At 39.4% G+C, this 17,204-nt stretch overlaps 1 protein-coding gene across 1 annotated transcript in view; it reads right to left on the bottom strand.

Annotated features, from left to right (window-relative positions):
- Positions 1–488: 488 nt before the first annotated feature.
- Positions 489–17,204, bottom strand: part of ELOVL4 (ELOVL fatty acid elongase 4) — an 82,279-nt gene continuing 65,563 nt past the window's right edge. Inside the window, exons 4-8 of the mRNA XM_074988870.1 lie at positions 9,015–9,186; positions 5,972–6,099; positions 3,684–4,254; positions 2,454–2,590; positions 489–1,558 (exon numbers count right to left, since the gene is read on the bottom strand). Coding sequence (XP_074844971.1) covers positions 3,979–4,254; positions 5,972–6,099; positions 9,015–9,186 — 576 coding nt within the window. The 3' untranslated portion in view covers positions 489–1,558; positions 2,454–2,590; positions 3,684–3,978. The remainder of the gene's footprint in view (positions 1,559–2,453; positions 2,591–3,683; positions 4,255–5,971; positions 6,100–9,014; positions 9,187–17,204) is intronic.

Raw genomic sequence — 17,204 nt, forward strand, 5'->3', positions numbered from 1 at the left:
ATGTTTGAAACTCCTGAGCAGTAATCAGTGGAAGCACTTGGTTTTGGTGGTTAATCCCTAGGAGCCAGAAGCATCCAAACTTCACATTTAAAACTTGTAAATTACTTCTCGAACTGAGAGTACCCGTTAAGAACATACATAAGTCCTACTTTGCTTTTAGAAAAAAATGAAGTAAGTTGTCAAAGAGACGAAATTTCACTGTTGGAAATGGGGTTGAGGGACTGAGGGACAAGTAAATGGTGCAGAAGGTGATTGGTCCAAAGGTTTCAAAAAAATTTAGGAAAGACATCCCTTTCAACGGAAAAGTCCTAGGAGCCAAATGGCTAAATAAAGGTAGGATTATATTAACAGTGCATAGCAAAAAGAAAAAAAAAACACTATACAAATCTTCAGCACTTTTGTTTTAATTTTGTGTATTTGTACACATATTTACACATGCACTCTATTTTGTCTACATCTCAAGCCAAATTCTGAGGTGCCATGGATAATCAGGCAAGGCACAGAACAGGCAAGACAGTGCATTTCTAGTAGTGCATAAATGTGCATCGTCGCCTCAACCTGAGGAAAGGAGGACCTGCAAGCTGTCAACTTTGGCTGTGTTCTGCAATTCTGGCTTCTCAGACACAGCAGGAAACAGAGAGAAAGCAGCCATCCTATGCCATTCCTCAAACTGCAGTATGCTCTGCCAGTAAGAGACAATATACAGTAAACCCCCAACTTACGCATAGATTGTATTCCCCGCCAACTACGTGTAAGTTGAATTTCATGCATGATGGGGGAAGCTGGAAAACTGACCAGTGCTACTGCGCTGTTCAGTTTCCTGCCTCCTGAGATTGGCAAGGAGCAGCAAACCAGGCAGCAGTCTGGCTCCCGGCTCCCCTCCTGGGTCAGTTTCCCAGTTCCCTCAAGCGGAGGGGAGCCGGGAGCTGCCTGGTTTCCAGCTCGCCGCCACTCATGATTTTGACTCACATTAATCCAAGTAACGTGCAAGCTGAAATCACGAAAATAGGAGTTTAACTGTACAGTAAACTCTTTCATATCTGGCAGCCCTGGGACTGGGAGGTTCCCAAATATTCAGACATTCTGGATAACAGAGAGGTATACCTAGCAATGCATAACACCAAAGAAAAATAAGATTAGATATTAAGAAACAAACAAAAATGTATATAGACTACTTCATTTACCAACAACAGTAGTATTGTTCACTGTAAACTTGTTCTGTATTTCCTGTATTTATTTGTATTTTCTTTTACCACACTGTGTTTACGGAAAACGCAACTGAAATTTACTTACAGTTAAAATGCTTGTTATTTGAGAGTTCTAGGTGACAGAATGCTGGATATGAAAGAGTCTACTGTATTCAGGTTAAAGCAAGACTGAATCACACAGACATTGAGAGAGAAGAATTGGATCAAAGAAAGCCCCTGTAGAAGAGGATGGATGTTGTGAGTACAATGCCACCTCAGTGATACCGATGACTTCTTCATGTAGCAGCGTGCCAGGAAAGATCTCTGTAACTGGTTCTGCCTGTGAGGTGATGTATGGGCTCTGCCAGCACCTGGATTCACAATGAATGTAGTTCTACCATCAGCAAACTGACCCAAAATTCCAACGTAAGAGTCTCCTAACTTCCTGCTATAGGCTTTGGCTGTTTTCATCTTTATGTGCATTTTTGATGCATTCAGTAAGCAGGAATTTGGCTCCCATTAAATACTCGTCAGCATGCAAGATGATCTTTTTATTTCAAAGGTGTGATAGAGGGATCACTGAACACTTCTCAAGAGGCTCTTTTGGAGCCAGAAGATATTAATGTATGTGCCCCTTATCTCATTTGGCTTAAAAAGAAAGGAAAAAAAACCCCACCAAGCCAAAAAGCTAGTTTACTAGAAATAAGGAGGATATATGCAAATTGGTTTGAGAGACACCTTGACACTTGCTCCTTCCACATGCATTATGATAATCGTTACACAGGAATACGTATTTGTACAAATTCAGAGAGGGTTTCTGGAAAGCATATAAACTAAGCCAATAGGATAATTAAGTGTCATAGACCAGTTCCAGGGCATTAGAGCCTCTACTTGCTAGCAATTCAGTACCTTGTCATGTATTCTGCTTATGGGCAGGTAGAGGGCTTACTATGGAAGAACTGACTTCCAATTTAACCTCTATTTCCAGTACTACAGACAACATTGTATACCTGTCTTAGATACAAAGTTCAGTCAAATGGGGAAGGACAGAAACATAGTAACAGAGCAGCTGTTGGTTTTGTTTGCCTATCATTTATTATAAGGAAGATGAATAACAGTTAAGATTTTTAAATTGTGCTGAATATTTTAACTTCTACATACAGAGTTTCTTATCAATTCTATACTTTAGCAATTGTGACATTTCCCCAATGTAAGAGAGCTGACTACTGATAAACCTGTTTTTAACCACACACATCAGAAATTTACCTGGGAACCAGCAGGCGAGCTCTCATGGGCTCAGCAGGGAAACAGGAGTTCAGAGACATACGCTGTAGGCCCAGCTCTGCCTCATGTTCATTGTGAGCTGGCATAAGAGACAATTCTCTATGCTTCAGTATCCACAGCTTAACAGAAAAGGAATAATAATTACTGCCATGATTTCCTCATGGAAGGAGAGCATAATCTTTGTGAAGCTTTCTTTGCCTTCTTATAACTGTTTTGACTAAAGAATGATGGGAAGAGCAACCCTGTAACCTAGATCGGCATGAGCCAGCAATATAGAAGGAATTCCAACAACCTACCTCTATCATTTACATTAGACAGTGGCCTGCAAACAGTACCATTTGTGTACATACAGTGTATGCTTGAACGATATGTAGTCTACAACCATTACAGTACTAAGATGCAAGACCAACTTATTGGTAGACATTTCCAGAATATACCTACAGTGTATTTAGTGTAACGAAGTACTTTAACTGCAAATTCTCTCTCCTGAAGTAGAGCACCTGTTTTCTATTTAACATGACTGGCATTGAATACACGTAGCTTTTTCAAAAGAAGGATTAAGTTCTACAGTATGTTCCTCTTCACCATAACAACATACAATCATTTTGAGTGTTACAAGAGTTAGCACCATGGACATAATGGAGGTTGGGGAAAAGCTAGAATAGCCTTACTTCTGATGGAAAAAATTAAGCCATCATTGTTTCATATAAATATATTTAAAAAAATTTTTTTTCCTGCTTAATCAGATCCGGAATACCATTCTGAGTTTGCATTAAAAGAGGCATGATAATTGTACAAAAAAGGTGAAAATATATTTTTTCAAGAAAATGATATTTTTCCAATTAGCATTAACTGACATTGATATTACAAGAATCCATATCTTAGAAATTAAAGTTATTTAATGTTAAATGTTCCTTTCAGCAGATGAAGAGGTAGGTATATTTCCATAATATAAGAAAAATTGTAGCAGACACTAAATCAAAACAAGGAGAGTCTGGTAACTCAATAAACTGTTCCAACAGCATATAAACATAATTGTGTCTTGAGATATTCTAGATTAATAATAAGAGAAGTTGTATTTTCTGATCAGAACACACAACATCATAATTCAGATAATATATTTCTGTCAAAAACAGAAATACTCTAAAGCTACCTATTTCCACAAATAAATGTGGTCTTCAACAAATCAGTGGCATCAATGTTGATACTAACCTTTGGACTGCTAATACATGTTATTTACTGCAATTCTTCATTGCATTTACCAACGCCAGTGGTCTAAAAGTTCACACAGAGATAATCAAATGCTTGATTATTACATAATTATAATAGAAATTTAACTTGAAGGGTTTTTTTGTTAAAACAATCTTCATAAATAATGAAAATATCTGTGCTCTAGCTCTTCGTTAACCTATGGATTAATTAGTACAGAATGGTTTTTTTTTTCCTTTTTCTTTTTAAACCAAATTGGAGGTTTCCCACTGCCAGCAATGGTTAAGGCCTGGATAAGTTATTCTCCTTTTGCTTTTTCCTTTTTCTGCTTTCTTCCATTTTCCACCACTAGATCATTTTCTGGTTTGGTTGCACCGTTTGCAACAGCACCATTTGCTATTTTGCCATTCTTAATTGGTTGCTTGGGTATTTTATATGTCCGATAGTAGAAGTTACCAAACAAGATAATAAAGGTGATAGCATAGATTATTACACCCCAGTGCATCCATTTAGGGAAGGGACAGTCGATATAAATAGACATGGTTGTGTGGCCCAGAGTCACGTGGAACTGAATCTGAAAAAAGAAAGTAGTGCATAATAAAATATTAGATGTTATATTAGGTTTGACTGTACCAACTTTTACTGAAAGTACAATAAAGTGTTTATTATAAAGAAAAACACACAATTTGTGTTTTACATAAGTGCAAGACTTGCACTGAATTAACCAAAGGTGCACATTAAAACTGATTTACTGAGTACCATGCAAGTTTGTACAAAGATAAGGTCTACAAAATCTGCAAGAAAAAGCCTTTTCAATTTTACCTCTGCCAGTTAACTTACGTGTACATATTGAAGCTTAATAGAACAACAACAATTACAAATAATTAACGCTTGGCTGCTCTCTGGTATCTTATGTGGGAAAATAAATAGACTCAGTTTAAACTGGGGTCAGGGGTGTACAAAGTGGGGGCGTGCCCCCAGAGGGGGGCAAAACATTTTGTAAGGGGGCACAATGCAATTGGCTTCTTCGTCTCCATGGCTTTGCCGCCTCCCCAGCCTTCTACTTTTGCCCCTGCAGTCTCCACCTATGCTATCACCAAGGAAATGCCCCCCACTCTTAATGCAGGGCCAATCAGAATATTCAGAGGCCCTGAATCAAGCGGCAGGGCCAAGTCAGTAAGTCCCATGCTTGGTAAAGTGGCCGCCTTTGTCCCCGCAGCCCGTGTCACGCTGGCCCTCAGGAGTTCCCCAAGATGCCAGCGTGGAGTGAGTGCTGCCTGTGGGGGTGCAGGGCTGCCTTCAGCCTGGTGCCACCACTACTCATCCATACAATGCAGCTGTAAGTCCACTTGGTCCCCCACATACCCTCCCAGGGTCCTCCCCCTAAGTTCCCCGCCTCCTTCTGGGCATCCCCTGGAGCTCCCCAGCAACCCCTTCCAGAGCGCCTCCCGCCGCATCCCTTCTTGTAGTCCTCCCACAGGTCAGGGGGGCACCCGGACAACTGCAGGGCCGAAAAGTGAGACTCGACATAAAACGTTTGCTCATCCCTGATCTAGAACATTATGGATTTTTGTTCACACATCACAAAACCCAAAATTTAAAGCTGGAACCAAATGACTTTCCTGATGATCATCTTAGAAACCAGGTAATGAATAGATCGGGAGGCTTCTTCCCCATAGAGGGGATTATTGGTAGTTCAGAGTTGAAACAGATCAGCAGGGTAGCATTAGAAAACTCAGTACCACTTTCTGTGTTGCACCTGGTCTGAAGATTGAAATAATGCTGTTTAACTAACACTAAAATTCATTTAAAAATGTAAAAGGAATTAATGGAAATAACTTCAGACCCTTAAATAAAGTCTGCACTAGCATTTGCTGCTAAGTAAATAATAACATTAAATAACAAACTTATTGCCTTTTCCTTTGAAACAGAGACTACGTTAAGGGCACAGAAAAGTTTCATACTGTAATTGCCTTCTGGTAATCAGGTCTTCATTATTTTTGTTATGCCACTATAATCAAATTGATACAGGGTTGATTATTTTGCAAAAGCAAAATAACAGTTTAAATTACTATTACTGGCTAATTGCAAGTTTTAACTATTCTAAAAGGAGTATTCAAACGGCAATTTTTATGTATAATTATTTCAAAAGTCCATGGTACTTCTAGTAATACATTAGTTTCTGACTTGATCTGTGACTAAGTGACAGCCATCTGGCCTCATGGTTGGTTGGAACACATTCTACTTAGCAAACAAGCAACAAAGCAACTTTTGAGAAAGATTTTACTTACAATTTGTAATATGGTCAAGTATCGCTTCCACCACAGATATTTCTGAAATTTAGGGCCACAGGCAGCTAATCCATAGTACATGTACATAACAACATGAATGAAAGCATTCATTTGGGCTCCAAAAAAGGCTGTTAAAAAAAATCTATTTAGTGTTCTTTTTAAACACAAAAACTAAAAAAGTTCTCTCTATTTACATTACACAGTAAAATAAAACTGTCAAATTTTATCTTAACAATCTTGTCAACACTAAAGAGCAATGTGCATAACAATTGAACCTATGCTGAAATCCTTATCTTTTGGCCTTTAGACAGGTTTGAATGTGGATGCTTGTCTGCACACATGTATTCATCTGAATAACTAGGTCATGTGAGCAGCCTCACTTACTTCAATGGGACTACTTACATGACCTCAGTTATATGGGAGTTGGCAGCATGCAGTACATCATTTTTAACAATCCACTCTGAAAAAAGAGAACTATAAAACACTAGTACTGGTATTGCAGGACTTTCCTTTAAATGTAACAATTCTTTACATCAATGTTAATATTGCCATCTACCGGCAGTCAAAATAGGCACCCAAATACACAGAATGAATTGTGGTCTTAAATAAACCAGAACCACTTACATAGATGCCTAAGGACTTGTCTACCCATGGAGTTGTTCCTAATTAATTCTTATTTCAGAATAAAAGTTTCTCATTTCTGTGGGTTAACTTAACCAGAGGCAGCATTGCATATGGAATTCCTCAGGGACAATTTCCATTTGTAGACAAGCCCTTAAAATATGGACTTGAATGTCAAACCCCACTCTTGAAAATTATTGTGAATTGAGACTCCACCAGAAAATGCAGACCCGCTTGCATGCAGGCAATGGTGTCATCTATTAGAAAACAGTGGTATACATAGACACACAAAGAAATCTGTAACATCTTGATACCAATCCTAGTTGATATTGGGTGAAACTCTGACTTAATACCAGGCTTCTGTTGCTGCAGAAGGACCACAACACTGACCTGCTGCATTTCTTCAGCCAGTGCCAGGAACTGTAGAGGCTAAACAACATGACGACAGAATGGAACTGAACTTTGAAATGGGCCCATGCACAGGCTTAGGGGAGTTCAGGGCACATATTCAATGGCCACACAACACCCCTCATGTAACAAATGCAACGAACATCAGTGACTATGAACAGAGAGGGAAGCCAGGAATACTCTCATGCTTTGGCTGGACTTGGGAGAATTGTGTCCTCCAACCCCTGTACACAAAGCTGTGGATATGAAGCTTACACTATGGGTTGAAATATTTATAAAACCATACCTTTTTATTCTAACATATAGGCTATATCTACGCTACAGAGATCTTTCGAAAGAAGCTCTTCTGGAAGATCTCTTCTGAAAGAACTTCTTTTGAAAGACTGCATCCACACACAAAAAAGCGGATCAAAAGAGTGATCTGCTCTTTTGAAAGAGAGCGTCCACACAGCCCCCATTCTTTCGAAAGAATAGGCCAGGGATCGAAAACAAAGACTGTTCGCAAGAAAGGACCTGTGGAGCCTCCACACAGGTTTACTTTCAAAAGAAACTTTCAAAAGGGACGGAGGGGTAGCCGTGTTAGTCTGGATCTGTAACAGCAACGAAGGGTCCTGTGGCACCTTATAGACTAACATGAAAGTGTTGAGCATGAGCTTTTGTGAGCAGACTCACTTCATCAGATGCAGCATATGATGAAGTGAGTCTGTGCTCATAAAAGCTCATGCTCAAAACTTTTCTGTTAGTCTATAAGGTGCCACAGGACCCTTCGTTGCTGTTTCAAAAGGGAGCGCTCTTCCTGAAACAGGAAAGGAAGAGTGATTTTGAAAGGAGCACCACATTCTTTCGATTTACTTTTGAAAGAATGCTTTTTGTGTGTAGATGCTCCATGGACTCTTTCAAAAGAGCCCCCTTCTTTCGAAAAATCTTTTGAAAGAACTTGCTAGTGTAGACACAGCCATAGTGTGTGAATGTGTAAAAAAATCCAAAATACACCATTTAGTATATGAATATTTTAATAAAGGTTTAATTTAACCTGGACTCCATGGATCATTATTGTAAAGTATGCTGTAGTTACTTTTACAACCCTTTACAAATAGAATGGGATATTTTCTTCTGACCACTTCTACAGGAGAATTTATAAGTTGAGCTAGACAAGCACAGCAAGACATGACGCAGGGGAACAATGTAATTACGGAAGGGTGTGGAGAAAACAATGGACATTAGATTTCATTGTTGTGACTTTTACAGGAACAGAAAGAATGTTAATTACAGGTTTGTATTATTATTAACACCTTCTACAACCTGCTGACACAGGTTTATTGATAAGCTTCAAATTAGTAATTAAGATTTTGATATTTGCTTTGTTAAAAAAAAAAAAAAAATTCACACATAGCGCCGAATTCTGTGCTAATAAAAATTCAGGATAGTGCCATTAATTTCAGTGGATTTAGTTTGAAGTAATATGGCAAAAACTGGCCCACAGTTCTAATTCCTAGTTCTCTGTAGCTGAAAAATTCTAGGTTAGACAGGGTTATTCTAGTTGTGTCAGTCCCAGCATATTAGAGATATGGGTAAGGTAGGTGGGTAAGGTCATATCTTTTACTGGACCAGCTTCTGTTGGTCAGAGAGACAAATCTTCCTGCTCCATATAGCAAGATGACAAGTTTTCTAAAGATACAATTGGAAAAGATGGAATCTCAATCTTGTGGTCAATGCCTATGAGTAGTGTTTTGCAATTCATAAAACTATAGTCTGTCACCTCTTTCTCCCCCTCATTTCATACAGGAGGAAGTTACGCTAGTGTAATGATCCAATGATGTTTGAACAGACTTATGCAATGGAAGAGTCTCTGAGGAACTATATATGCAATGCTGCCTCTGGTTAGGATAACCCACAGGAATGAGGTACTTTTATTCTGAAATAAGTTCTCTCCATTAATAGTGGTTTCTTTATTAATTTCAAATAGGTTGATTCTCACATTTATTTCTATACTGACTTCAGCGAAAAGACTCACCTTGTCCTCCTGGAACCCACTTGATGCCAATCCACCACAAGGTGAACATAGTGAAATGGTGATAGACGTGAAGGAAACTGATTTGATTAAATTTCTTCCTCAGGATGAAAAATATTGTGTCCAGGTACTCAATTCCTTTTGACACAAAGTACCACCATAAAGCGCCAGCTATCTGCAATATAAGAAAAAGATCCTAATGATTCTCAAAGAAATAATGAAATGAAATTAAATGAAAGTGAACTACATTTATGTTCTGTGAGGAAAACAGGGAAGATATGATTAACTTATCTGGCAGTTTCTAATTCATTTCTGAAGACAGCCCTGAATTCTGGGTTATTTACAGAAGCAGTGGAACCATAAGTTAGAAGACGTTAATTATGATTTAATTATTACACATCTGGCAACTTCAGCACATTAGGATTTTTTAGATTTTAGTCTGGCCAAAGATGTAGTTTTTCTGTAATTTAACAAAGTGGGTTCAATATACTATTTCATGAGTGCTATTGTATTTGCTACGAGCTAGCCATTTCTGAAGAGAAACCAGGCCCACTGACGGGAGGGGGCAAAAAAGTTAGTTGCCTCATTGCCCTGCATTTCAAAGGGGCCTAGACTGATGCCATTCCACATGGGTGGAAGGGGGAGAGGTCCAGAGTTAAGGTCTGGGTGGCACTAAAGTCTAATTGCCCTAGGCCCATCCCCCTTCCACCCTAGGCACTGCCCCTCTGGGGGCACAGAGCCAGACCCCCCACCCACCTTGCCTGGGGGCCCATAAAGGTGGTTGGCACTGCTGAGAGAAACAGTTCACTACTGTGTACTTCTTTATTTTAGACTCTTCTCTCCCAGGGATCTCTACTGAAGGCCTTGTAGGCAATAAGACCACAATCAGACATGGACACAGAAATTATGAGGCACATATACCTTATTGTAGGATAGGTGGTAGAACTAGGGGGGCTGGGAGTGCTGCCACACGCCCTGGCTTGAAGTGGTGTCTGTCCATCACACACAGGGTTTACAGTTGGGTTCAAGGGCTCTCAGCACCCCTACTCTACAAATTGTTCTAGCACCCATGCATTATGGTTAAATAGGCCTCAGCCTTAGTAAAATACATATTCAATAGGTGGGAAGTACCAGAGAGGATTTCAACAGGGTACCAATTGAGCCTGGTTCTACAAACTTGAGAGATACAAATCAGGGAAATATGCTGTTTATGTGCTCAGGCTTGCCCTGGAAGTCAGAGCTTGTTCCCCTCCTCCATCAAGAAGGCAGGAGAAAGGAGACAAGGAGAGTCATACACAGAATGAGATACACACCATCATCATGCAAGAAATTGCTCTGAGCTCATACCAGGAAACCCACTGAGTTACGGGGGATTTACATTTGACCCATTTTAACCCACAAACCAAAATCGAGCTGGCCAGAGGTGACCAGAGCAGGGATTGCGGGGAGGAGGGGAGGGCATCAGCTAAGTATTGTGCTTCTTCTGGTGGGGGTTCAGGGGCAGTTATTCCACCCACCATCATCCCCCCTACAGCAGAACAGCCTAGGAGTGGTGCTTTTGGGCCATGATGCTGCAGGGAAGGTGTGTTCCATTGGAAGGAACACAGCACTCATGGTGAGTGTGAGGGTGGGCTGACAGAGGGATGCACATGGCCCCCCGTGTGTCCCCTCCATGTCACTTATGAAGGTGGCTAAAACTGTGATTGTAATTTACACCACACTTTTGTTTTGGCCAATGGGTGCTATTGAAGAGGCATGTGTGTTTGGGTAAGGGCTATTCTGCCAGTGGTGGTGTGTGTGTAGGTGTGTGTGTGTCTATTTTCAGCATATTTATTTACTTCTGTCATATTCTAGCTATTGAAAGTGTCTCTCGTTGGTATCTATTTATTGTAATGATTCAATTGTTATGAGCTACATAATTACAATATCATTAATTACGGTGTATTAAAATCATTGCAATCACCAACAAACTTTCTTCACTAACATCCCAGTTTAAAGATATTGGTGTCTTGCCACAGCTTTCTGGATGAAACTGTCAGCAAATCTTATTTACATCTAGCTCCCCTGGGATTATTTTGAGCCATGTTAAGGACAGCTACATTATTCAGTTGTGTCTGTCCCATTGATGAGTGGAGATAATTTTTAAGTCCTCTGAAGCTGGAGAATGAGAATTCTACAGTTCAGGATGATACAGGCACAGTGAGATAGATTCTGATGAATTTGTAGTCCTCTGGAAACAACTCCAAGATTTCTTTCTTGGTGAGTAACAACTAATTCAAATACCATTATTTTGTATGTATTGTTGGGTTATATTTTGCCATTTATATTAGCTTGCATTTAACTTTTAATTTCATCTGCCATTTTGCTCCCAAATCACTCAGTTTTGTGAAATCCATTTGTAACTCTTTGTAGTCTGTTTTAGACTTGACTATCATGAATAAAGTGGTATTATCTGCAAATTTTTATACTTCACTATTTACCCCTTCTAGCAGACCATTTTTTAATATATTGAACAGTACTGATACCAGACCATTATAAGCTCCTAGGGGGATATCTTTATTTACTGCTCTCCATTCTGAAAATAGACCATTTATTTCAATCCTTTGTTTCCTTATCTTTTAACTGGCATGCCTGGGAATACTTTCAGGATAATCTAACACAAAGATGAGTAAACTTTTTACTTTGGACCCCATTTTTCATTCCTGCAAATGGCAAGGCCTTTTCCCATCTAAGGTAATCCAAACTGATGGAATTTTCAGATGTGTTCATATGACAAAAACCCTCTTGGTCCGTGTGAGAAAATATGTGTGCAGAATGTAAAAACTTTATTAATCAGTATATAAACATGAATAGGCATACATTAAAAATAGTAACATAATTAAACATTTTTAATGAGCTTAAGACCCAGAAGCTGATCATGCTGCGCCCCCCCCACCTTATGACATTTCATGCCCCGCTGAAGGGGCCTGCCTCCCACTTTGCACAACCCTGATCTAACAATCCTTAATTTAATTTAATTACAAGGTTTTTGTTACACCTTATAGACTAACATATTTTGGAGCATAAGCCTTATGGGCAAAGACCAGCTTCATCAGATGCACGGTCTTTGCCCACGAACGCTTATGCTCCAAAATATCTGTTAGTTTATAAGGTGCCACAGGACTTCCTGTTGTTCTCGAAGATACAGACTAACACGGCTACCTCTCTGAAGCTTTTTGTTACTTTATCACCCTGCCTCTGTTTATGAACACACTCCCTGCCACAAGCGCAGAAGCTCGTAGTAGCACATTCCACACTTAAGCTCTGACTCTGAGATGCTGAGCAAATATTTTTTCCTGTGAATGCCTAAGCCCCACAACACCCATGGAGTCAGCACCTATATAACACACCCAAATCCAGATATACTGGATAGATGATGGGAAAACCAGGCAGCAGTTTGCTAAGTTTATCCTATGAGAAAAATCCTTTCCAGTCCCCAAACAAAAGCTTTGAGAATTAGCCTAGCTCCTGGCATCACAACAGATCTAGCTCATTAGATAAGTGTGTGTAAGGGTAGGGCTGGATTAAGAACTCTCATGACACAAATTCTAAGCTGCTCCTGAAAAAACAAAAGATCTGAACTTTGCTGATGCAATAAAAACCAGATTGTTTAAAGAATTAACAGACTACAAGGAACAAAACTCACACCATAGTCAACAAGAAACAGAGAGTAAGCTGTGCTAGTCTATACACTATCAGTTACCCACCAGGAGAAGTAAAAAAACAAATCGACAGGGCCAGACGCATACCCAGAGACCAGCTACTCCAAGATCAGCCCAAAAAAGCCAAGAACAGAACACCACTGATCATCACCTACAGCCCCCAACTCAGACCACTGCAACGAATTATTAAAGACCTACAACCTATTCTTAATCAGGATGCTACACTCCAGAAGGCCCTAGGTGACATGCCTGTTCTCTCCTACAGACAACCTCCCAACCTCATGAGGATCCTTACTAACAGCCACAGTCTATACCCCAGGAACACCAGTCCTGGAACCTTTCCCTGCAACAAAGCCCGCTGCCAGCTTTGTCCACATATCTTCTCTGGAAATACCATCACTGGACCTAACCAGGTTACTCACAGAATCACGGGCACTTTCTCATGCTCCTCTACTAACATCATATATGCCATCATGTGCCAACAATGCCCAGATGCTTTGTATATTGGACAGACTTCTAACTCCCTTAGACAAAGGGTCAACGGGCACAAAACAGACATCAAAATGCTCCAGATCCACAAACCAGTTAGTCAATATTTTAATGGAATGGGGCATTCTGTCAATGACCTCAAGGTATGTGTGTTACTGAAGAGAAATTATCGCACCGTTTTAGAAAGAGAAGTGGACAAGCTGACATTTATATTCCAATTCGGCACATTAACACATGGTTTAAATCGTGATGGGAACTTTCTGAGTCACTATAGGGGCTCGTCTGCATACTTGGCTCAATCTAATTCTTGATCTTCCCCCCCACCCCTCCACTCCCTGATTTGCTCACCTTGATTATCTTTTTCTGATTTGTCCTCCTTGCTTATTGTTTTTGGTTCTCTGTGTCTTAAATATTGAGTCTGGTCTGGTCTGGCTATGGTCTGAAGAAGTGGGTCTGTCCCACGAAAGCTCACCTAATAAACTATTTTGCTAGTCTTTAAAGTGCTACTTGACTGCTTTTTGTTTTCATAGTCAACAACAGGAATTAGGTATAGTTAGCAATTAAAGAGTTAATAGGTTTCCACAGAAGTACTACCTGACCAGTACTGACCATCAGCTTGACACTAGACACCTTATCAACTCCATGCTAGGACTGACAGATAAGACAGATAACTAGTTCACTACAATGAAAGCAGAAACAAAGCAATTTGTCTTTATGTATCAACTACTGCTGAAGCCAAATATAGTGGAATTCAGATATAACAATATTGACTAAAAATCACTTAGAATTACTACTTAACTTTACACAGACTTATCAATTCTTCTACAAAATATAAAAACAAAAATAGGTGTTCACATTAAAACAACTATCTCTAGAGACCTGATATACACTAATCTACTTGTCTGATATTTCACACAAATGTAATATATCATACTCACACTTCATTCAACAAACAGCCCTAATTGTAATTAGGCTTATTTTACAAACCTTTTAAGATAAATTTCTAGTACAGCAACTTTTGCTTTTGATGAAGGTGTAACAGCAAAACATAGTCACAAATAACTTATATACAGTAACACATATATAACATAACTAACGTAACATAGCAAATGGTGTGTCTGATACATAAAAAAAAAACAAATCACCTTGGTTATGGGCATTTCTATTAATTTAAAAGCAATATAACACAATTCATACTGTCATGCCCCCATGCTTTATAGATACGAATAGGTATAACTCTAAGACATCACGTCACGAGATGCCTATTGCCTATCATTTTTACAGATACAATCTGATGAATATGTACATTCTATTTCTGTGCATGTGGCAGTTTTGTATTTGGAGTTAGAAATACGAAGTGTGAATTTGTTTGTAATTCTAAATATGCTAATGGGGGCCAATAATGATATTCCAGAAACGTAATGGCTCGGTACTCACACCAACAATCTGTGAATGGCTTTCTTGTCCTCTAAGTCCAAGCTGTATTTAGCCCTTAACAGACATGCGGTCATGCCAACTGACACTGGGACCCATTTTGGATTTTATACTTTTCCACCCAAGGTAATACAAAGTTTGTACTGAATACAAAGAATTCCCACCTTCACAGAAGGGGCTAGAAAGTTTGGAAACCAAGTAACAGGGTTGCCTGATACCAGGAGATTTACCATGCAAGGTGCCTACTCGAAATATTGAACAGGGAGAAGGACTGGGCCCAAGCTAGGAAGCTGCTTTGCTTGTGAAAAAAAATTTATTAGAATGACTGTTAGGGTCATAATTTGCATGTACCCAGTTTCTTAGCATATTAGGCTTAATTGACTTATTTTGTTTATTTGGGCTTTGATCCATTTTCATTTGCATTAACTTAAATCCTATTTTTTATCCTGAATACAATCACTTTCATTATCAAGTCCTGTGTAAATAATTAGCTGTGCATCCCTCACTTTCATTGATAAAAAGAGCTAATCACATAAGCTATTGCTGTGTAAAACTTTTATAGAATAAGATGGCTTTAGTTGAAGGGTTTTAGTCCCTTTTGAGGCCCTGTAGCTGAGCCCTCCTACAGCTGATGAAGCATGTGTGTTGCTCTTCTGGGGGGGGGCGCTATTACGCCAACTCTGGGGAAGATCAGAGCTTCTGGTCCACCAGGACAGGGTGGTGGTGAACCCCAGAAGGCAGGCAGGTGGCCTCAGTGGCATGACCAGCCTAAAGAAGACCTCTGTGATTGAACCTATCACACATATCTTTTGTATGAATCTGTTTTCTACTGAGCTTTAAACAAACTGAAGTCAGGGATTAGCCTGGCAAAGTTCATTTCTTGGACCAACCCTGGCCCCAAGGCAATCAAACTGGCTTGCTGCACTGTGGATCTCAGTTCTTTATTTATCTTAACCATCTTTGAAAACAACTGACCTCCTTTGCATATAGTTAAGGCTAGACTGGAAAAAATTAATGAGAGAACGTCAACATTAGAAAAGGTAGACTGAAGAGAACTGTTCTGTAGTATCTGATGCAGTGCATGTGGTAGCTTGTTTCATCCAGTGCAAACAGAAATGACACTGAAAGAGTTTGTTTGAAAAGTTTTGGTCCAAATTTTCACGGTAAACTGCAGCATGTCTGTGAACTTCATTACACTTAACCCATTTTAAACAGGACTTCAAAGTGCTTGTGCACCACTCTGAAAGCATCCAGGGTATGATGTAGACAAGCTGCAAATTTATCCATTCTGACAAAAGAGGTTTCAATGCAAAACTGATGGCCTCATTCAAGTGATGGCTCTACTGCCTCTTCAGAACCATTTGCGAATCAGTTCTTTTTAATAAGGACGACAAACACTTGTCGCCAGTACAGTAGATTCCACTTCCTAGCAACCCAGATATTAATAACTAGTAACATTTTGTCAGGAATGAGTCCCAACCCAATGACTTTGCTATTAATGAAATCTGCATATTGGCAATTAACAATATTATTTGGAAGAAAGGCCACAGGTTCATGTAGATTTATGATGTTTCAGCCAAAGAAGAAAGTGCTGGGATACACTGGCTACCCACCACACTAAAGTTTGCAGGGCTGCAGCCACGGAAGGCACACCCCAGCAATACCTACCTTAGCTGCAGCCTCACAAACCTCCCTCTTGCTTATTAGCAATTAACAGATAATGACCACTTTTTTCTGCAACTGAGGGATTGCTCCCACATAGAATAGACTGTATTCACAAGTAGCATACACATTTTCTTTTCACTGAATTAAAAATACTCAAGTTGATCACATAGCATCACAACAAATATTTCCAGGGAGCACAGTATGTTAACAACAGCACTTTTCTATCTTCTTGTCTATGTCTATCTTCTGCAGCTGGATGCTGTTTAGTATGAACTGCTGAAGCTCTGTGTCCAAAAGTGTGCCATGACAGCTGTCTCTAATTGTTCCATTTTTTGTCTAAAGATAAGATGCATTGAAACAAATTGTAGGAACTGATTTGTATTTTTTGAAAGATCTTCCAAAGCTTGTGGAATACTGACATATTTTGAGCACAGTGGCTTGGCAGAATTGGCACAATTGTACAGTAAAACTCTGTTTCAACTGACATTCTATTACCTGGAATTCCCAAATAACCGGCATATCATATACAATGTTGTTTAAGTTAAACACCAAGCAAATTTTACTTATGTTTTCCATAAGTACAATACAGTGAAAGTAAATACAAATAAATACAGTAAACACAGTATAAGTTTATGGTGTACAATATTACTGTTGTTGGTAAATAAAATACTCTGCCTACTTTTTTTTCTTGAAATCTAATCTTGTTTTTCTTTAGTGTTATACGTTGCTAGGTATGCCTCTCTATTATCCAGACTATCTGAACATTTGGCAGCCTCCTGGTCCCAGCGCTGGTGGACGTGAAAGAGTTTACCGTACCACTCAGTATTGGACAGACGTGAGAGTCAACAGTCTCTGGCTAGTGTCAGTATATATAATGTGGAAAGTCGATTTCCATCTATATTGA

The sequence above is a fragment of the Carettochelys insculpta genome, chromosome 3, assembly GCF_033958435.1.
Source record: "Carettochelys insculpta isolate YL-2023 chromosome 3, ASM3395843v1, whole genome shotgun sequence".
NCBI classification, from domain to species: Eukaryota; Metazoa; Chordata; order Testudines; family Carettochelyidae; genus Carettochelys; species Carettochelys insculpta.